This window comes from Mesoplodon mirus (assembly GCF_964341445.2).
Source record: "Mesoplodon mirus genome assembly, chromosome: 10".
Lineage (NCBI taxonomy): Eukaryota > Metazoa > Chordata > Mammalia > Artiodactyla > Ziphiidae > Mesoplodon > Mesoplodon mirus.
Genome location: NC_138986.1, coordinates 87,327,610 through 87,350,761, shown reverse-complemented (window position 1 = coordinate 87,350,761; position 23,152 = coordinate 87,327,610). Strand labels below are relative to the sequence as shown.

General features: G+C 42.8%; 1 protein-coding gene across 1 annotated transcript in view; it reads left to right on the top strand.

Annotated features, from left to right (window-relative positions):
* The first annotated feature begins 2,898 nt into the window (after positions 1-2,898).
* Positions 2,899-23,152, top strand: part of LMBRD1 (LMBR1 domain containing 1) — a 109,834-nt gene continuing 89,580 nt past the window's right edge. Inside the window, exons 1-3 of the mRNA XM_082633457.1 lie at positions 2,899-3,126; positions 9,051-9,227; positions 16,605-16,665. Coding sequence (XP_082489583.1) covers positions 3,052-3,126; positions 9,051-9,227; positions 16,605-16,665 — 313 coding nt within the window. The 5' untranslated portion in view covers positions 2,899-3,051. The remainder of the gene's footprint in view (positions 3,127-9,050; positions 9,228-16,604; positions 16,666-23,152) is intronic.

The following is a 23,152-nucleotide window of genomic DNA, read 5'->3' as shown; positions in this document are numbered from 1 at the left end:
TGAATAACATATTCACCCTTTTGTTCCACTACCGTCTGCCATTTTTCATGCAACTTCGTAATTCCATCTTCCAAAAACTTTTTATCTTTTTGAGCAAAGAACTGTTCCAGGTGCCTTTTACAGTCTTCCAGGGAATTGAAAATTTTTCCGTTAAGAGAATTTTGTAAAGACTGAGATAAATGGAAATCTGAAGGTGCAACGTCTGGTGAACACGGTGGATGAATCAAAACTTTCCAGCCAAGCTGTAACAGTTTTTGCCTGGTCATCAAAGAAACATGTGGTCTTGTGTTATCCTGATGGAAGATTGTATGTTTTCTGTTGACTAATTCTGGACGATTTTCGTCAAGTGCTGCTTTCAGTTGGTCTAATTGGGAGCAGTAATTGTTGGAATTAATCATTTGGTTTTCCGGAAGGAGCTCATAATAGAGGACCTCCTTCCAATCCCACCATATACACAGCATCACCTTCTCTGGATGAAGACCTGCCTTTAGTGTGGTTGGTTGTGGTTCATTTCCCTTGCCCCACGATCTCTTCCGTTCCACATTATTGTACAGTGTCCACTTTTCATCGCCCGTCACCATTTGTTTTAAAAACGGAAACTTTTCATTACATTTCAATAGAGAATTGCATGCGGAAATATGGTCAAGAAGGTTTTTTTCTCTTAACTTATATGGAACCCAAACATCAAAGCGATAAACATAACCACGCTGGTGCAAATGATTTTCAACAATTGATTTGGATATTTTGAGTATCTCAGCTATCTCCCGTGTGGTATAATATTGATTGTTCTCAGTTAATGTCTCAATTTGATCACTCTCAACTTCAACTGGTCTACCCGATCATGGAGCATCATCCAGTGAGAAATCTCTGGCACGAAACTTCTCAAACCACTTTTGACATGTTCGATCAGTCACAGCACCTTCTCCATACACTGCCCAAATCGTTTTTTGTGTTTCAGTTGCGTTTTTACCTTTCTTGAAATAATAAAGCATAATATGCCAAAAATGTTGCTTTTTTCTTCCATATTCAATATTAAAATGGCTACACAAAAATTCACCAATTTTGATGCCTTTTTTAAAAATGCACGCTTATGTGACAGCTGTCACATACAACCTAACAAAATTGTTTCGAATGAAGTTAAAGACAACTAAGCAGAGCCATCTTCTGGAAAAAACTGAATGAAACTTTTGGCCAACCCAGTACATCAGCTATTAAAAATGGTTCATTCTAGTCTTGAAAAAAAGTCACTAACTTCACATAAAATTTAAAGTGGTAGGGAGATTATGATCTTTAATTCTTTAACTCCTCTCCTAACCATAAATTCTCCTTCACATACAGAGTTAAAAAGGGATGTAAGAGGAGTTTAAATTCTTGGCCCTTCAGCCAAATAAAATAGTAATAAATGGACTGGAGGGGGAGAAGAGAAATTGAAGAGATTTCTTCTCTGATAATTGGTGCTGGTCTATGAATTCCCACCTCTAACTCCAAGAAGTGATGTGTGTGTGGAAGGCTGAGATGACATGTTACCATCTAATCCCTAGCCTAGTAAAGGAGGCCTCGAGGGAGCTACTTGGGAAATCTGACATATGGTCCTTGCATCTGAGAGAGGGCTGGTAGCCAACTTAGGCATGGGAGAACTTCAGCCGACTCTGGAGTTCGGCTGACTCCCTCTGGGATATCCAAGAAGGGCTGAGAGCTTTAATATGAGAACTAGGACAAGGCAGCTACATTGGGAATAGCCTGCGCTCTCAAAGGTTATTGGTGCAAGCCATACGGATCATGTGGTGTACAGGGGATTTGGGTGGTGTTGGAGAAGGGGGAAAACTGGCCTGCCGTTGTCTTAAATCTCTCCTCCAAGCCAGCGGGCCTTCAGGAGAGGATTAGGAGACCTTAGCAGAAAGAGGCAGAAGTTTAAGTGACCACAGTATGCCCTGAAGCAGGTGAGGGAATTCTAAGTGGCTAGCTGGAGTAGAGATGTCTCTAGTCACTTTGAAGAAACTATAGGAGAGAGGCCTCCCCAGAAGTGAATGGCCCACAGGAGAAAAGGTCACATTCAAACACTCGCAAGTTCAGAGAGCAGGAAACCACCTTGGATAGTACAATTCACAGTAAAACTCTCTTCTCGATTTTCTCCTTCCCCCCTCATTTTGCCCTTCCCTTCCCTTCAGCAGGATTCCAGCCCGAAACAGGTCGGGGGTAACATAATCACATAATGCTTTGTCAAGAGATGTGGGCTTCATCCATAAAGTTGTGTTGTGACTACAAATACGTTTGCTCAATTCAGTGGTTAACGATGTACCCACGCTCCATGGACCCAGGCAAGCCACCCGGAACCATTCCGTGGGCTTCACTATGGGCCTATGGCGGTACCTTGCTCACTTATTTATGAACATCACGAGAAGCTGCGATTTCATTCTGATATGTTCACAAAGTCAAGTACGTTTAGGGTATAAAGTCATCATGGAAATTTACAGGCATGTAGAGATCTAAATATAAAGGCCATAACATCACATGATAAGGCAGCGTCCAGCCCAGCAGCTACTCAGGCTGGGCCCCGGTGCCAGCAAATCAGAAGGTCATTTGGGCAGCTGGGAAACGTTCCCTTCATTGTCCGCCATTCCTGCAACCTGGGGAGGACTTCTGCCTTGGACACTAGGGAGCCTCTTCCTTTACGGCGGCAGTGGAAGCCCCCAAGGCGGCCGAGCTCTGCGGAAACAACGGCTGCGGCGCGCGTGCGCTCCTTGCTTTTCCGGTTCAGCAGCCAGGACCTACTTAAGTATTCCACAATGGTGACGTGACCGGGAGGCCACGCCCCTCAGAGCCCCGCCCCGCCCCGCCGCCGGCAGCGCGTGACGTCACGGCGTCCCGGACGCGCCCCGCCCCCGGACGCTCGTCGCCAGGGGCCGATCGCGGGCCCGGTCTCCTAGGCAACCAGGCGCTCCGCCCCTCAACCCGTTTAACCTTTAGGGTACGCGGGGCCGCGCTCAGCGCTGGCTCCGTTCTCCTCTCCCTTTACCCCTTTCCCCGGGGTTGTCCCGGCCGGAAGCGAAGATGGCGGTGGCGGCGGTAGGCGCGGCGTCAGCCGAGCTGGTGATCGGCTGGTGTATCTTCGGCCTCCTGCTCCTGGTAGGGCAGACGCTTGTAGTTCCCCAGGGCCTGGACGGGGGAGGGGGCAGCCCCGCCGTTGGCTTCCGGGGCCGGGACTCTCCTCGCCCCGCCGCGCCCGCCCCTGCGGGGGCTGCGGGGGCCCTGGTCGGGGCCGCGGTGAGGGGCGCGCCGGCCCCTCGTTGTCCGCGCGGGGTGGTTCCCCCGGCTGGTGGCTGCGTCCTGACTCGGACTCCGCGCTGGCGCACTTGGGTATGGGGGCCCGGGGAGAGGAGAGGCCCTGGGAGCCGGGAGCACCCGCCTGCGCTAGTCCCGTGGGCGGCGCGTCGTTGCCCCGGGAGGGGGGTGTCTCTGCCCCTCTGAGTGGTCCACCTTGTCCCTTCCCTTAGGATGGGGGTCTGCAGCCTTCTCTTCCCATTGTGAGACCCTGCCTTGGTGACGTGCGGTGTTTGTTCTGACGCCGGGTTTCGCGTTCTTTCCAGGTCTCTGATGGGCGAAAACCTGTGCAGGGCGGAGCTGGGGCCCCGGTCACTGCCAGTGTCAGGGTCTGTGTACCCACCTGTCTGACTTTAGGTGCCTCCTTCCCAGCCCCCTGGTTCCTGCTTCTCCACTGAGCAAAACGTGGGCCTTAATGGGCTAAATGGCCTAGGTTGTACTTCCCTAACCCATATTAAAACCCTTTTATTTGGGAATTCAGTTTATTTCTCTTCGTACCCTTCCCCAGTCTCACTCTTCCCTCGTGGTCTCCAGCCCATCCTGTTGTTGCTTCAACAGGACAACTATCAGCCCCAAAGTGTTTTGCCACTTTTCATTAGGAAAACAACAAAATCAAACCAAAAAACTGTTTACTTCACTTGTTGAAATCAAGACTTGTCTCATTTTACTTCACTTTCTTGATTCCACTACCGTGTCTGCAACCTCTGTGTTATATAGTCTGCTTTTCCAGTAAGTGTTGACGCGGAAACTACTCTCCCCTCCAAAGTGTGAAAACTTGAAAAGGCTTCTCTTGTTGCCTTTACCCCTCGCCCGGAAATTAATAATGCCTTTACCCCGGAACACACTTTATTCTGCTTGGAGAAAAGTGGAAACCGTGAAGGTTGGCAGTGGTTTCCAAAGCCTGTACTTGGAGAGTTCACTGGCTTTTCCATACCCTCGTATTCACTTGACTTTGTAGGGGAGCAAAATTTGGCGCCCCAAAATGGCTCTCCGGCTTGATGGTTAGTTCAGGCTGATTATATGTAAGAAACAGAAGACTCGGGAAATCTTTCTTCTTTACCTCTGCTGGGAGAATTTTAGGTAAGGGGCTTGTTTCCAAAATAGAGGCATCACCTGAGATATCTGCAGAGGATGTGGGCTAGGCGTGATGGTGGTGGTGGTGCTCCGCTGGGCCTAGAGATCCGAGTCCCGCTGTCCTGTTGTGTCTGCCTGGCCCAGCAAAAGTGTATTTGCCAACCTTTTGCTTTCTGTCTGCATGTGAATTGCCTTCCTCCTTGTCGAAGTCCCAAACCACCCCCTGCCAGGATCCTCTGTCTATAGCTGAAAGTGGTATTTAAGGTGAGGGCTTTGGCCATTTTGGCGAGTTTTCTTGGGTATCTCCCCTGTATACATGTTCTCAAGCGTTTGTTTGATTTTCTCCTGTTGATCTGTCCCATGTCAATTTAATTGTTAGACCAGTCAGAAGAACTGAAGAACGAAAGGTGCATTTCTTCCTCCCTGACAGTTGGAGGAAAACAAAGGAGCATGTAACCTGTATCAAAGTCCAGGGGGGAGTCTCTTGGCAGTTATCAGTGAAAAACATGTAAGGCACAGCAGTTGTGCTGTCAATTGTAGGAGGATGCAAACAAAACAGAATGTGGCCTTTAGGAGGGCCTGAAGATAGGTGGGGAAACAAAAATTCTTGTAACAGGTTATTTTAAGTACTGAAAACCAAAGTATGGTTTTATGAATTAAATAGGACTTCAGAGAATAGAGAACAATATTGGGAGAAAGTGGAATTGAGGCAAACTTTGGGCAGGTAATGAAGGGAAGCCATTGAAGTTGGAGATATTGCAGTGGGAACAAGATAAAATGAGAAGGGAATTAAAGGTCTGAAATTAGATGTGGGAGTAGAAAGAAGTTAGTAATGAGGGCCATTGTTTAATTTTCTGCAAGTCTCTTTAGTTGCTGGATTATTAGAAGAGAGCTGAATTCTCATGTCTGCTTCTGCATTCAGCCTTTTCAGAGGTTATTTTGGTTGAAGTATGTGAAGTTTTAGTGATATGCAGTTGGAAGCAGAGTATCTTTTAGGTCACTGTGGACCTTGTTCTATAATACTACACCAAAACTCAGTCAGTCGAAGCTTCTTAATATGAAATACGGATTCTGAAACCCTATCAATGGACTTCCGTTCAGTTGTATTAAAGTCCACGTTGTACTTTGAACGGATCTTTCCCCATGCGTGGTTTTATAATGTGATGCATTTGATCATTTAGAAGATACTGGTTCACTGAGTTATGCAGACCTTCCAAATATGGATACCTTTCATTATATAAATCAAAATATCACATTCATCAGTGTCACTACTGATCTTTTCAGAAGAAATGTCTCAGAAATAAGTATTGAGAATTGTCAAGCTCACAGTTTGGTTTACTTTATAATGCAGTAACTATTGATAGGTTTGCTACAGAGTCCAAGCTCGCTCTGCTCGCCGCGTGACAGGCCAATGAACCTGAGACGAGGTGTGCAAATACGACTTTAACTCGGAAAGCCGGCAGACCGAGAAGATGGCAGGCTAGTGTCTCTGAAAAACCATCTTATGGGGTCTGGATGCCAGTTTCTTCTGCAGAATCAGAGAGGGAGAGGTGGTGAGGAAGTAAAGTAAAAGGGCCATCAGTCTTGCAAAACACTTCCTGGAATGACCAGCCTCGGAGAGGGGGTGTGTTAGTTTCTTTTTCCTTGCAGCCATTCACAGGCAGGCGGGTTCCCTGAGGCAGGCCATTAGGTATGGTTATAATAACAAAAGCAACGAAAAGCAAAGGTTAAAGTCAAAGAAACAGATCCAGCGTGGAGTCCGATTTAGCTCTTCCCTGTTACAGATTTAACCTGTAAACAACTGTTTGGGGTTCTGTTTTAAAACTGTAAAGGGATCTTGAGACCAAAAAGTTTGGGGACCTCTGGCTTAACTATCTTGCCTGCGTTGCCCTTTCCCTGCCTGTTATTGGCAAACTCCTTCCTTTGCAGTAATACGTGTCACGCTGAACCTTGTAAAAGTGCACATCTCCTTGAAGTCCAGCAAAAAATTTATTGAGCACTTTGTGTCAGGTACGGCTAAGGATAGAAAGAAAAGACTCATCTTCCAGTGACTTCCAAAATAATTGGGGAATGTTTTAAATATCTGTGAATTAATTTAGAAACAAACCCATTAAATATTAATATAAGCAACATTTTATGAAAGAATATTTTCCAGAACAAAAAGAAATTAGTAGGTTGTTAAGCCGGAATTGGAATGAAGGTCTTCTTTCTCCCTTTTTCTCTCTCTCTCTCTCTCTCTCTCTCTCTCTCTCTCCCCCTCTCTCCCTCTCTCCCTCTCTCCCTCTCTCCCTTCCTCCCTCCCTCCCTCCCTCTCTCTCTGTCTTTCTCTCTTTCTCTCCCTTCCTTCCTTCCTCCCTTCCTTCCTCTCTCCCTCCCTCCCTCTCTCTCTGTCTTTCTCTCTTTCTCTCCCTTCCTTCCTTCCTCCCTTCCTTCCTGTCTCCCTCCCTCCCTCCCTTTCCTCTGTTTCTTTCTCTCCAACAACCAGGTTCCCAGGAGCACATTCTCCTTTTCACCTTATTTTCCCCTGCTATTCTGATACCAACTGAAATGTTAATAATGTAAAGGAATTATATGCAACAACTTGGATGGATTTCCGATTCATTATGCTAAGTGAAAGAAGCCAGACTCAAAAGACATACTGTATAAGGACATGATGACATTCTAGGAAAAGCAGAAGGTATGGGGACAGATAACAGATAGTGCTTGTCGAGGGCTGGGGAGTAGAGAGACAGGTTAACTCTGGAGTGGCAAAGGGGATTTTTCTGCGGTGATGGAACTGTGATTATATCTTGACTGTGGTTGAAGAATTTGGAAACTGGAACTAGTTAGGTGGTGCTTAGGTTAGTTAGGTGGTGCTTAGTTCAGTTCTGGTTCCTGAACTAGAAGGGAAGTAACGTTACATGAAAAACTGGGTTTGCCTGTTGATGGGTGTTGAACCAAAAGACACAACCAAGCCAAAGGGCAGGAGTAGGGAGACCACTGGGGATCTTTCCCCAAGCAGTGTCTCCTCAACAGCAAGATTGGGGAAGTTTTAAGCTAAGGGTGTATGCATATTATTAAGGGGCTTGAGCAGAGGAATAGAACTGGGGCAAAGGTCCACAGAGTCCAAGCTTTAATTGATTGAAGTCACTAGGGTCAGAAAAGGTCAACATCATCACCCCTTAGGTTCCAGTTGATCTAGTGGTTGAGCGCCTGAGGCGGGGTTAAATTCTGCAGAACAGCTCAAGGAAGTGCTTCAGGCTAACCTTTACCACCATTGAAACAGAATTGGGAGTTTACAACTGATTTATTATCTTTACTGTTGTTACTTCTCTCACCTGATAAGTCTTTTGTTCCTTTAAGATCTTTAATTACTGAGACCCATTCAAGCCTGTGCGCTGTAGCCAGCCTTAGATCACTAAATGGCTTGGGCCAAAAGTGGCTTCTCTTATGCAAAGAAGGCCATGCCTGGTTCTCTTTCTCTAGGGAATCCCTGCCCTATCTGCTTACTGTGAAAGTTAAATCTGTTGAAAAGCATGAAATGCCAAAACGAAGCTTGTGTCCCAGGGCTTTGATAGAGCTTAGTTAACACCCTGGTTTTCAGGTTCGCCTCAGATTGGAATCCTCAGGCATTTGAAGTGCTGAGGCCTGTAGGAGCCTCACTCTCTGATTGAAGTGGTTTGCGCGGTGGGTGTACAGGTAGGTATTTAAGTTTTTACCCAGGGGATTCTAACACAGCCAAGGTTGAGAATCACTGATTCAGGATCTGTCTGCTTCCCCTAGGATTAGGGCGGAGGTTCTGCAAGTGTAGTCCTTGGACCAGCATCAGTCTCACCTGGGAACTTGTGAGAAACGCGGGTTTTCTGGACCTTCTCCAGACCTGTTGGATCTGGAACTCTGTGCCTTAGCAGCCCTCCAGGGGATTCTGATGCTGGAATCTGAAGTTAGAGGATTGCGAGAGTACAGTCCTATACCCTCTGTTAGTTTCTAGGAAGATGGTGATGACTCTTAAGGGTACCTGGTTGAGATGTCAACCTCAGTACCTCTGAGTGTACTTTTTCCCTGAAAAGTTCCTTGCAGTGCACGTGCATCCATTTTCAGTGTTCACTTTTCTTCATTTAATGCCCTTTGAAATGTGAATTACACTATAATGTGTCAGTTGCGTGGTGATGATTGGCAGTTAATCTTTAGTTGAATGGTACTCTTGAACTGTCATAATGGGACGGAAGTTAATTTTAATTCAAGTGGTATTCTGTGATGCTTCAGCAGTAGGAGTAGGATAGAATAACTTCTAGTTATGTCTTCTTTAGGTTGGGAAGATCTATAGGGAAAAGTATTCAGAGCTAGTTAGAACTGTAATGTTGTGTGAAACCATGAACGGTTATACTGTGTTCAGTGAGGAAATATGTAACTGAGCACTGTTATTTACAACTTCTGCTTGTTTTTTTTTTTTGGTGTCTTGGCACCCAAGTGAAGTTATACTGTTTTCATGAACTCGGCTTTGAAAGTTATAAATCTTGAATAAATTTATAAGAGGTAGTGGATGTTGCTTGCACATCCGGAAGAATCGCTACTTGACATAATGTTTCCCATTGGGAGCTTCCAAACACAGACTAAAATCAGTTTTAGAGAATACATAGGGCAGTAACAAAACATTTCTTTCTGCTCCATTTCAGGCTATTTTGGCATTTTGCTGGATATATGTTCGTAAATATCAAAGTCAGCGGGAAAGTGAAGTTGTCTCCACCATAACAGCGATCTTTTCTCTGGCGATTGCTCTTATCACATCAGCACTTCTACCCGTGGATATATTTTTGGTTTCCTACATGAAAAACCAAAATGGTACATTTAAGGTAATTATCATCATACTATGGGGGTTTTTCCCTTTCATATTCTTGGCAATTAAGTATTTACTGAAATGTTTAGCAGTGCAGTGTATGTAGCGTTTTATTGTCGTCTCTGGGAATAAGCAAGAATGGAAATGCACATAGAGGCCGAGTATGTGACAACTACATGGAACAGACTGTTTGCTGACTTACAACCATCCAAGTGTGAAGAATGCCTTTTGTGAATCGGAAAATGTGCTAAGTAATCATAATAGGGTTATTTTTGTGCCTCTTGCAGCTCCCTTGAAATCTGTTTGACTTGATCTGCGTCAATGCAGTACATAGATAATTTAGAAGGGATTTTGTTAGTGGCAGATTAGGGTCTTCATCTCTATGTCTTACTGAGTACTGTGAGTCACTGTGATGTAGGCTGCGGATTATCAGACCTGAGTCCTAATCTTGATTCTCACTGTCTAACTTGTGTCTTTGGCCCAACTGAACTTTTCTGGACTTCAAGTTCCTCATTTTTAAAATGCATGGTGTTGGACTGGAAAATTTCTGAGATCCTTTTCAATTATGCAAGTTACTTTTACATTTCTTATTAGCGTAACCTTCTGTGAGGCAGGAACTGTGTCTTGTTTGTTTCTGTATGCCCAGGGTCTGACAAGCAGTAGGCACTTAAATATTTGAATGAAATATTATTTCAGTTATCTCAGTAATGCATGGTTCCAAAATAAGTTCCTGAGTTGGGCCAACTGGGCTGAAATGATTTGATAATTTTTTGTAGTTAGGTTTGGATAGATTCTGAGTGCTGTGAAAACTACAGTTATTTTTTGTAGGTCAGTCATTCAGTTAGCGAGTATCAATTGACCACTTAGTATGTGCTATCCACTGTACAGAGATAGTAACTAACGTTTGTTGAGTATTTACTGTGTGTCAGACCCTTTCCTAAATGGTTTACCTGTCTTCACGCCATTAATGTCCCAACAACCCTATGAGGTAGATAGTGTTTATCCATGTTTTTATGGGTGGGAAGCCGGGATTCAGAGAAGTGACGTCACTCATCTCGGGTCTTGGGGTTTGTAACTGCTGTTGCTGGGGTCTGAAGTTCTGCAGTCCGGCTCCAAGACTCTTTGCTCACTGGGATCTGGATCTGTACCTCTATCTATATCTGTCCATCTGATACAGTGGAAGTAGTGTTATCCCTTGTATAATTGTTGTTTGAGCAGGAGATTTTTTAAGTTTTAAATTTAGAATATTTGATCTGTTTAGATTTTGTGGGATTATGTTTGCATCTTGAAATTTCTAAAGTAAGTATTTTCATGAAATTATGAACTTCCCCTTAGCTTATGTAGTTGTTCTGGGACCATGCTTAATTTAGTAGTCACTTTCTGGGTACTAGTTTTTTGTTTTACTTTTGTTTTTTTTTTAATCCATGAGATTGCATTTATACTTGTTTAAACAAGACTTCAGGAATTCACCCACCTAAAGAAGCAAAAGTATTACCCATAAAAACTTAAGGCATTTATTTTATTAATAATATGCTCCAAAAGAGAAGAAAATGTATAACTGTAGTTAATGTGCTTATTTTATGGTTGTTAAATCTGAATGTACACCAATAATTAGAAGGGAAAAATTCCATGTTAGTGTTTTTTCCCCCAATTAAAAAAAAATGTTTTCTTTCATTATTGAGGGATTATTTATTCAGCAATTGTATGTTCTTTTTTTTTTTTCCTGCTGTTCATTTACTTAGTTGTCTCTGTTTAGTTCTGTTTGTTTTTAGCTAACTCAGCTTAATGTACCAGTTTTTTTCCCAATACTTTGATGCCTTTCTTGATATCTTAAACATTCTTTGTTTCCCTTTCTGTCTTTTTCTGGGAGGGCTGGATGGGGGACTAGTGAAATTCATAAGAGTTGTCATTTGAAGCTGGCATGTGCTAACACTCAAAGGAGAACCGAAAAGACTTTCAAAGGACACTTCCCCAGTAAACCGTAGCGAGTATTTTCTCCAAAATGTTATTAATGAATTCTCTTGAGATGCTTAGTGAAAGACAAGAGTAGGTATTTAAGAACTGGTTTTCAGACTTCATGCCGCAGCTGTAAATTTAGCTGTCTTCGGGTAGAAGTGTCCACAGTGTCTTTAATCGCTTCTGTCCTTATTAGTCAGGATGAATGTGCAAGTTGACGTTGTTTTCCATGACGAATTATGTTGTATCCTAAGTTTTACAATGTGCATTTCTTATTCCTAAATGAATATAAGTATCGTCTAACTTTCTCCATTTCCACCTCAAATATTGAAGCCTCTAAACCGATTAGGGACCTGCTTAAAAGGTATAATTGTTTGGAAACTGGAGATATCAAGGACTGCTGACGTTTGGCTTAGGAACTGAGGGTGCCAGGCAGGCAATCAACATACTTTCTCTTTTTTGTCTTATTTGCCTTCCTAGCTGTTTCTGCCTTTTGGCCAAGGGTGTATTGTAATAATGTCTGAACTGTTTCCATTCACCTTTTTTTAAACACATGGCACTATGAATAATTTCAGCCAGATAACTTCTTTGTTTCTAGTTTTTGTGAAATAATTAACTTTATAGATTAAAGGGAAAAAAACCCTTAAAGTCTAGTCAGAAGTGTTCTATTATAGTGTCTAGTTGACCAATAACTTTAGCTAGTGATATACACAAAGTATACCAATCAAAAAGATCAGAAATGGCCACTAACGTGAACAAATATTCTTTATTTTATACAGTGTGTAAACTTAAAATGAAATCAGTAGTTAAGATATGGCATCGCAACATCGCAGCATTCGTTTTGGTAGCTAAGATGTTCACCTCCTCCTTCCCTCCATCAATGGTTGGTCTCCTTATGGCCCATAATTAGGAGATGTCTGGGTTGGACTCTACTACTGCTTCATTCCTACCCTCACATGCTGGTAATTTCATCTTAGAACTCTGTACTCTTTGCTACACCTTAAATATATTCATGCACTTAATATTTACTAAGTATGAAATGTGTACCTGACAGATGCGGATGCTAGAGATTAACGATTACAACCAATGAGGCCGCTGCTCTCAGGGAGCTTACATTCTGTGCGAGCAGACCAACAGTCAACACACAGAACAAGCTCGCTTCCTCGTGCTCACTTCTGTGAGGATGCAGAACAGAGCGATGTGTGAGGGTCAGCTTGGCTGTGGGTGTTGAGGCAGGAGAACGGGCCGAGGAGGACCAGGCTGCCGGCGGTCCTGGAGGTGGGAACTGAGCGAGGGCCGCCTCAGGGAGAAGCAGCAGCAGGTACAGAGGCCCTTAGGCAGACACGATTTTGGCCCGTTTGGCCGAGGTGTGGCATTGGGGGCCGAGCTTTGCTGCGAGCTGAGATGAAGAAGAAGGGGACAGATTGTTGGTGACTTTTCGGCCTTGTTAATGGGTTTAGATTTTCTTCCAAGGGCAATGGGAAGTTAGTGAAGGTAAAAAATAAAGGTGATGTGGGTTAGAGGGGCACTAGTGGAAAAAAGTGATTAAAAGCGGTATGGATTGTGGAGCTAGAACTGCTTGGATTGGCTGATGGATTAGATATGGGGGTGGAAGGAAAATGAAAACTAGAGATTAACGAAGCACTAAAGCCTAGTACACCTTAGAGAAATAGGGCAGCCTGGGGGAGTAATTAGACCTGTGTGTGCACACGGGCAACTGAGGGATGTAGAAAAACGAGCTGTATCTTGGACAGGTTACCTTCAAGGTGCTTATCGTACGTATTCAAGTGCGGCGTCGAACAGGGAGTTGAAGCTCCAGGGACACCTTAGGGTTGGAGAGAAGTGTCTGGAAGTCATCAGCATGTGCGTGGTATTTAGAGCTATGCACTGTCCGGCGGCTGGGGAGACCGAGTGGTCAGAGAAGGCTTGGCATGGGCCATGGATTCGAGAGCTGCATTCGTTACCTGGAGGCTGGCCCAAGGGGAGGGGCTGCAGCCTGGGAGGTGGGAAGGAAGACGAAAGAGGGGCTTCTCAGGAGAAGAATGTGTTTCAGGAAGAGGGATGCTGAGAGGTGGAGGGAGAGAGGGAGGGGAGTGACCGCGGCTCTGGTGAAGAGCAGTTTCCATGGAGCCGCGGGGCAGTGTGCGGGCCGGAAGGTGGGCGAGCAGTGACAGGGGATGCTGACAGCTTTTCAGGAAGCTCTGTCCTCCAGGGGAGTAGGAGGTGGGGTGGGGTGTGTCCTTTCATGGAAACTACTAGAGCGTGTGTGCTTTAGGGTTCAGTAGAGTGGGAGAGGTGTCTGGGAGGAGAGAAAGGGTGTCAGTGTCCTTGTGAAGGCGGAGGGGTGGGGACCCAAAGGGAAAGGGTTGGCTGTACATAGCGCCGGTGCTCGGCAGAAGGAAAGGCTAGCATTCGAGTACAGATGGCGGTCGGTTCTAGACTTGGGGGTGAATTGAGTAGCTCTGTTTTGTCCTCAGATTATTTGAGAGACCTTTAAGTCACTGTTTGTCAACCATTGGCTTCTGTGCTGGGTGACCCTTGTGAGGGCTGTCCTGTGCATCACAGGTGTCTAGCAGGTCCTGGCCTCTGCCACTCAGTGCTGGTAGCGTACAGAGCCCGCCGCCACCCTCCAGCGTCTCCAGGACATTGCCAGGTGTCCGTGGGGGGCGGAGTCACCCCTTCGTGAGAACCATTGGCCTAAGGTGAGGTTATCTGGTAAAATTAAGGAGAGTCAAGTGTGGTTTGGGGTTGGACCGAGCATTTCAGAAAGTCATCTTGAAGAATGGGAGAGGGAGTTTTACATACACGAACCGCTACCTCTTTGTTCTGTGGACTTTATATCCTTTTGCTTTCTTCTAAAATGTTTTTCTCTCGTATTCTTTACTTAGTATTAGTTCTTGTTTGTCTCACATTCCTGTGGGGCTTCTGAAGTTCCTTTTGGCCCCTACTTTGGGAGGCAGTAGCTTGTGAAATGTATCAAGGGCACAGCATTTCTCAAAATGTAGAAGAAGGAAGTTTCGTACACTAAGCTCTTTTGACAGTACATCAGATACCTTGGAAGCAAGACTGTATATAAAAGCCAAATACACAAATAGTACTTCAGTGATGTTGTATATTTTACACATATTTTTGCTTTAGAATAGTAACAGTAATGCTCTCTAACTGCCACAAGATTTGGTTAAAGTAAAGAACGTTGGAGGGTAAAAGATACTAAATTTCAGTGAACCTTTGGCTTTAATTACCTTCAGACTTTCTACATTTAATCTTTTTCTGAGGTTGGGGTCTTCTTCAGTTTTGAATTTTAACTTTTATGTGATTCTCAGTGGATACGTTAATACCTCGTGGGGTTGTCTTGGAAGTTGGTAGGGAGCTTGTGTGAGGATAGATGTAATTATCCTCTGTTTCAAAAAACCTTCAAGTTTGAAAAATCTTTTAAAATGTCTGTTTTGATGTATAAACAATCACTAAAGAAGCACAGCTTTTGGGAGTGGAAGCTTTGGTTGTGTGTGTATTCATTTGGATACTTGAGTCGTTGATGAAGAAATTTCCAGCCATTGGCTAGAGTTCTCCCCAGTGCTTCTCCAGTCCCGTGTGGTGAGCACTGCCTAACGTTCTTTCCATTTTTCTGTAGTATATGTACAGTGTTTCTTTCATTACGTTTTTTAGACAAAGATTGCGTATGTTGTTAAAACTATTGGTTGCAACTTGTTCTGTTTACCCGCACTCAAAAGTACTTTATGGATATCCATATACGCCTGTATGTTTTTCAGATGACTTTTAGAATCAGCGTGGCAAAACACTCTACCCACTATTGGGATTTTGATAGGCAATATATAGTTTTTATAGATTAATTTGGGGGGATTTGGTATTTACAGACTTTTCATGTGGGAATGTGTAACTTTTCATTTATTTGGATCTTTTTAATATTCTGTAATTATTTGTTTCTTTATATAGTTAACGTAATTTTAAAATTTAGGCCATTAAGTTTTGCTTTTTTAAAAAAATTTATTTGTTTTTTATTTATTTATTTTTGGCTGCGTTGGGTCTTCGTTGCTGCGCGGGCTTTCTCTAGTTGTGGCGAGCGGGGGGCCACTCTTCGTTGCGGTGCGTGGGCTTCTCATCGTGGTGGCTTCTCTTGTTGCGGAGCACGGGCTCTAGGCGCGCGGGCTTCAGTAGTTGTGGCGCGTGGGCTCAGTAGTTGTGGCTCACGGGCTCTAGAGTGCAGGCTCGGTAATAATGGTGCTCCGCGGCATGTGGGATCTTCCTGCACCAGAGATCAAACCCTTGTCCCCTGCATTGGCAGGTGGACTCTTAACCACTGCGCCACCGGGGAAGTCCTCTTAAGTTTCTCGTAGTCTTAATTGCTATTGGAAAACTACTATTTTCATTGTGCGCTGTGTGTTAAGGTTTGCATTTGTAGTGCTAAATTTGGGGTTTCCACATTTTTGTTCTTTTGGGCATTTGTCAATTAGAAATTCATAGGTATTCATTGCTAGAGGTGTTTGTAGGTGAAAAAGGCAAAGGAAGAAAAACCTGGATTATTTTAGGGGAGTTAAATGTTTCCACTCTTCCTTAAGAGACCTCGTAAGTGGGATGTTGATACTGACTTGAGCTTTTAAAGTACTGATAGAACAAAATTGACCTGGATACTAATTTGAGCCTTGGTACTTAATCGCAATGACCAGTCACATTGACGCTCCAGGCTTAGTTTTTTATATGCATACAATTAGGATAGTGAAAAAGGCTTGCTATTATACCCCAGTTCTATTTCATTAATGTATAGATTTTTTTTATTTGAAAAGATTAATTAGAATTAATTTTCTATGTTAAAGTACTAAATTTAAATGACTAATTTAAAGAAAATGTGGGTTGACTGCTAAGAAGTTTATATTGACTGTTCTTTTAGGTATTTTAAAATATCTTTTTTCTAAAATACAAATCATACCTGTCACTGCACAAAACTGCATCACTATTTTCCGTTGCCTTTAGGACAGAGGCCAGAATACTTGGCGTGACTCACAGTCCCTCAAACCTAATGCCTTTCCCTCCCTCACTCCACCTGCTTTCTCTTCCCTTTCCAAAAGCTCTAGTCAATCTATATTTTGCTTCCTGCAGGTTTTTCAAAGTCTCCATGTATGTTCCTTCATTCTCTTCCCTCCTTCCCACTGTGCTATTCCGGCCCCAGTTTAGTGGCCCTGGCCCGTAGCTGCCTCTCCTTCACGTGCTTCCCCAGAACCATGTCGTCACGTTAGCTCAGCATTCACCTGTTGAAATTGCCTGTTTACTTGTCTGTCTGTCACTTCTTGAGGGCACAGACCATACCTGTCAGAGTCCATGATACATTTATAAGTGATACTCAATCATATTAAAATTTAAGTATAATTGTTAAGCAAATGGCTGTTTCATTAATATTTCTATTGTTTCCTTTTGATCCTAGGTCTGGGCTAACGCTAATGTCAGCAGACAGATCGAGGACACCGTATTGTACGGTTACTACAGTGAGTATATTTCTATTTCATTGCCTGTCTGGGCTGCTCGCCAAAATGTAGAATAAAGCTACATATAGACTTTTTTTTTTTTTAATTGGAGTATAGTTGCTTTACAATGTTGTGTTAGTTTCAGCAAAGTGAATCAGCTGTATGTATATATATGTCCCCTCTTTTTTGGATTTCCTTCCCATTTAGGTCACCACAGAGCGCTGAGTAGAGTTCCCTGTGCTACACAGTAGGTTCTCATTAGTTATCTCTTGTATACATTTTATTGTATATGTGTCAGTCCCATTCTCCCAATTCGTCCCAAATCCCCTTTCTCGCCTTGAAGTCCATACATTTGTTCTCTACTTCTGTGTCTCTATTTCTGCTTTGCAAATAGGTTCATCTGTACCATTTTTCTAGATTCCACATACATGCGTTAATATACGATATTTGTTTTTCTCTTTCTGACCTACTTCACTCTGTATGACAGTCTCTAGGTCCATCCACGTCTCTACAAATGACCCAATTTCGTTCCTTTTTATGGCTGAGTAATATTCCATTATATATATGTACCACATCTTCTTTATCCATTCATCTGTCGATGGGCGTTTAGGTTGCTTCCATGGCTGTTGTAAATAGTGCTGCAGTGAACATTGGGGTGCATGTATCTTTAGGAATTGTGGTTTTCTCTGGCATATATGCCCAGTCGTGGGATTGCTGGGTCATAATATAGTTCTATTTTTAGTTGTTTAAGGAACCTCCATACTGTTCTCCATAGTGGCTGTACCAGTTTATGTTCCCACAGTGTAGGAGGGTTCCCTTTTCTTCACACCCTCTCCAGCATTTATTGTTTGTAGATTTTTTGATGATGGTCATTCTGACTGGTATACAGTGGTATGTTGTTGTAGTTTTGATTTGCATTTCTCTAATAATTAGTGAAGTTGAGCATCTTTTCACGTGCCTCTTGGCCATTTGTATGTCTTCTTTGGGGAAATGTCTATTTAGGTCTTCCACCCATTTTTGGATTGGGTTGTTTGTTTTTTCGATATTGAGCTGCATGAGCTGTTTGTATATTTGGGAGGTTAATCCCTTGTCAGTTGCTTCGTTTGCAAATATTTTCTCCCATTCTGAGGGTTGCCTTTTTGTCTTGTTTATGGTTTCCTTTTAATTCTGATATCACATTTGAGATGACTGTTTCAACACCATGAATAAGTAGTATAGAACTCATCTGGTCGTCCTGAAACTTCTGTTACGTACTTTGTTTCACTTAGGTTCACTTTCAGCCCTTCTTTGTGGAGGTTCAGTCAAGTTCCCTTAAATCTCTGCTCTCTTCCTCTGATACCATTGTTTGGTAACTTTTGTTACCACTTTCCCACTTGCACTCTTGATTTTGAAAATCTCAGTTTTCTAGAAATTTCTTCTATGTATTGGCATTAGTAGAGTGTACTGTCTGGGAGTTTGCAGCATCAGCCAGTTTAACCTGGGGGTCATGGTGGATTGGTGTGTTTTGTACTCTACAGAACCGATTAATCCGGGGGTGGTGGTGGATTGGCCCTTCCTTCCCTCCTTTCCTCTCTCTTCCTTCCTAGTGTTGGATTAGAGAAGCTATTTATAATAACCACCTAAATGTTTTCGAAATTGTCTCTTTGAATAAATATGACTCGTGCTTTTATACAAATGTGTAAGTGCTGAGTTAGGAAAGGGATATCCTTTTTTTTTTTTTTTCCCCAGCAATGAATCAAGAGGTTGAATAAAATTTCAGTAGGACACTGAAAAAAAAATCTATAGAAGTTTCTATTGATGGGGTAAGTTTTTCAGGGGTTTCATTGGATTTTAGCTTAGCTGCTTTGGCTCTTTTGTCTCCTGATCTAAAATCTACAGGACCTATGAAATTCCATTTCTTTGGTATAGATAGATTTCAGAAATATTTTTATGGTATTTTAATGTAGAATTTATTATTTCTGATGAATAAATTAAATGTATATCATAAAATCTAGATTTGACCTGTTAAGTGAAAACTTTTGAAATGGTGGTATATTAAGCAGAATACAAACTTATTGGCAGGATATAAATCACTTCTTCAAAAACAGTTTTGTGGGATGGGGCCTCTCTCCTGTGTAACACTACAGTGTATTTATGCTGTCGAACCTGTGACAAGATAAGCCAGCTTTTATCTTAGTGCAGTCCAGGTTTATGAACCATAGCTTATCAACGAATCTAGAGGCTAGTGGATTGATCCATTGTAACCAAGGTTACAGAGACTTCTACACTGGAATGTTAATTCAGTGGTCTTTCCAGTTGGTTTCATAGAGAGAATTAAGCCTACAGGAAGTGATCTGTGATTATTTTTCTTAATCCTTCCAAGGATAGTGTGTTTCTAGTATCATTTTAAATGCATGGGAGAAAATTAACCATTATAAGCAAGATGACTTAGGGACTTAGGGTTTGATCCTCTGTATAACTTGGGTTGTAGTGAGAAATAATAACTGCCTCGGGATAGGATAGTTGAGTCACTGATCTAGGGAAGAAATCTGCATGAGAAGCCCGATTATGAATAGAAGATTTCTTGATGACTATGGAATTGAAGCAAGAAGATTTAATTCATTAATATTAATGGTTGTTGTCATAAAGTTAGTTATATCTATTTTAGCTATGGCTGGTAGGCCTTTGACTTTGACTCAGATAATGCCCTACAGCTGGGAACCATAGCTTCTGAGATGGTTATTGTCCTCAAGCCCAGCCGTTGCCCAGAAATGCTGGATATTATCTAATTACATATTACATCTCTGATTCTGCATGCTGAGGACTAAGCAGACTCCAGAGAATCCGAAGCACTATTTTTATCCATTCCCTTCTGTGAGATTCTGTAGTTCATCTAGTATCGCCTAACATATCAACACATTTTCGTTGTCTGACCTTCCCAGGCACTGTGCAGGGCTTTCATGTTCAACACTTTCTTTGATCTTCATGAACATCATTTTGTGGAGGTATTTTCTACTTTTTTTTTTGTTGTTTTTTTTTGCGGTACGCGGGCCTCTCACTGCTGTGGCCTCTCCCGTTGCGGAGCACGGGCTCTGGACGCGCAGGCTCAGCGGCCATAGCTCACGGGCCCAGCCGCTCTGCGGCATGTGGGATCTTCCCGGACCAGGGCACGAACCCGTGTCCCCTGCATCGGCAGGCGGACTTTCAACCACTGCGCCACCAGGGAAGCCCGGTATTTTCTACATTTTACAGGTGAAGAAATTTTTACCTAGCGATGTTAAAGATCACCTTGTTAGTGAGTGATGTAGCCCAGAGTGGATATTATTTCCGAAGCTGGAGCTGCTTACCGTTAAGTGAGCTGCCTTTTTAATAAATTGTTCTGGGGATGTTTGTTACCTCTGGGAATGCTTAGCCAGCCCTGAACCCCTGGGGCCGCTTCAGACATCATCTGGAGACCTTTTATTTTTTATTTTTTTTTTTTTTGCGGTACGCGGGCCTCTCACTGTTGTGGCCTCTCCCGTTGCGGAACACAGGCTCCAGACACGCAGGCTCAGCAGCCATGGCTCACGGGCCCAGCCGCTCTGCGGCATGTGGGATCTTCCCGGACCGGGGCACGAACCCGTGTCCCCTGCATCGGCAGGCGGACTCCCAACCACTGCGCCACCAGGGAAGCCCTGGAGACCTTTTAAATAGTACAGAATGTAGATTACATCTGCAGAGATTCTGATTTACTTTGACATTCAGTTAATATCACCACTGTTCTTATCAGAGAAGTGTTTATGTATTGGAAGGATGTAAGACTCAAGGTGCTGGATTCAGGTTTTCCAAAAATTCCGGTTTTCTCTTGACACCTCAATTTTTATCATTAGTAACAAATACTGTTACTTATTTTCTTTAAAGTGATGGACTCACTTTATTCATTTTTGAGAGAATCTGCCTAATACTCCAGTCTGGATAGCTATAGTTTTTCTGTCCGTTGTTCTTTCAAGTAAAAATGATATTCTTTGAAAAAAAGTGCCTAGCGTAGCTCACAACTGAAATAGCACAGGTGGTTCTCACAAGTACACTGAATGTGTACTTCCCCAAACACAGAACACTAAAAAGATGTGCACTCAAGGGAGGACATCTCAGAATTTTTTCTACTTAGAGGGACTTTGCTGAAAAGTGCCCCCCCGCTGGTGAGCGCTTGTAGGGTGAAGAGTATAGTAACTACTAGTGGAAAGGGAAACAGCATCTTAACATTGTCATGCGAATAATTTCACATTGCGGATACCCTGCAAGGATCTTGCTGATCCTAAGGTTTCAAAACGACATTTTTAAGAAACTTCTGTTACGTTAATGGAACTTTGGGTGTTTTTTCTGGAAAGTTTGTGGAAGTGAGGCCTGCTGCTTCTACCCACTGGATACCCACAGCTGTTGATCGGTTATTACCAGTCTTCATTAACTGAAGCTGCCTGCAAAGGTGCAGTTTCCTGGAGCTCGTGGAAGGCTGAGAGGGTAGAGTTTGTTTCTGCCCCTTTGCCCTGTACTCGTGGGGACCCTGCACACAGGAGGAGACTTCCTCATCTGAGGATGTTGTGCCCCTGCCAGAAACATTAAGGACTTGGTTTTTTTTTCTCGTTCTGAAAGTTTTTGTTTATTTCTTCATCTGTGTCTTCAAATTTCTTTGATATTTTCTTTGAAAAAGCGTCTCTTGTCTGACGTTTTGGCTCTCGGTTCTGTTTTAATCTCATATTTGGACCTCTTATGAAATCTTTTATCTCTTCTGTATATGTTTAGCCTTTTATCTGAGCTCTATTTTTGATTTTGGATTTATTTTTATCTTTAAATTCTTTCATTTTATTTACTGTAATCTATTGTAAATGTTTATTCTGTTTTCTCTGACTATTCTTGAAATTTTTAGTTTTAATTCTTTCACCATCTACTTTCCTTTAATTTCTTTTAAGTGAATTTTCCTTTTATTTAATCATTTTTCCTAACCCTTGTTTTGATTTTGTAGTGAGTGCAGGGGTTGTAGAGATGGGGAGAGACCAAACCAAGAGCAGGGATTGTTTAAGGCTGTCCTGCTGGCTTGTCTGTAGTTGTCCTGTCACTTTCTTCAGAGACCCTTTCTCCTCTTGATGCTGATTTTTCGGGCTGTCATTTTTTGTCTACATATAAATCGAGTCATATACTATGTATTGTTTTCTGTTTGGCCTCTTTAGTGCTCAGCATTACATTTGAGACTTAACTGTATTGTTGTGGGTAACAGATTACTGTGTAATATTCCATTGTAACAGCATTCCATAGTTTATCCATCCTCGTATTGATGATCAGTTGGGTTGTTCAGCTTTTGGCTATTTCAAATACTGCTGCTGTGAGGCTCTTGTATATATGTGTGTGGTGTGTGTATGTGTCTACGTATACATATAGATAGACACATATACATATATATATAAATATATACACTGCATTGTTTTCCACTGTATGGATACTCTTTTTCAAATAATCCCAGATAATTAGATATTTAGTACGTTCTTACTTTTTGCTGTTAAGCAATTCTATAGTGAAAATAGGAGACTTTGCCAAAGTGTGTGCATATTTAGATGAGTTACGTTATGGAACTGAGGAAGAATAAGAAGGACCAAGAAGGTTTCAAACTCCTGTTTCTATGCCAGGCATTTTAGAGCACCTAAGAGAGTTTTTAGGAAGTTTCTCCTCACTCCCTGTTGGTTAATTGCCGAAAAATTGTACAGTCATTTTGAACTTAGTATCTAATTTGTGAAGAGTGCCATGGGACCTGGAGGTCAGCTTAACTTCTCTCTGACTTCCCCACCTGTGAGATGATACTGGAGTAGTGCCTCTTCGTCGGAGCAGGAGTGTGAGAAGTGTTAGTGCTGAGTCGGTGTTAATGCCGGGCAGACTTCTCTCGAACTTCATATCCCTGTGTCCAGTGGTCCATTTGTCAATTTCTACCAAGAAGTTAACATCTCTAACTTAACATTTCTAGAACAGCTGATCCTCAATCTGTTATACTCTATAAATTTCCTGGTTTCAGTGAACAGCAACTGGAAGAATAGAGTTGCTCAGGCCAGAAACCTTGGAGTCGTCCTTGACTCAGTTTTTTCACACTGTATATCACATATGGCAGTACATTCTCTTGTGTTTGACTTTCAGAATTTATCCATAATCTGGGAGTTCTCTGGTGGCCTAGTGGTTAGGATTTTGGGCTTTCACTGCTGTGGCCCTGGGTTCAATCCCTGGTTGGGGAACTGAGATCCTGCAAGCCATGCAGCATGGCAAAACAAAAACAAAATTCATCCAGAATCTGACCATTTCTCACTGCTGTCTTAGTCAGTTGGGGCTGCTGTAACAAAAGCATCGTAGACTAGGTGGTTTAAGCAGCAAACATTTATTTCTCTGAGTTCTGGAGGCTGAGAAGTCCAAGATCAAGGTGCTGACGATCTGGTGTCTGGTGAGGACCTGCCTCCTGGTTTGCAGATGGCCCTCTTCTTGTTGTGTCCTGACATGGCAGAGAAAGAGAGAGAGA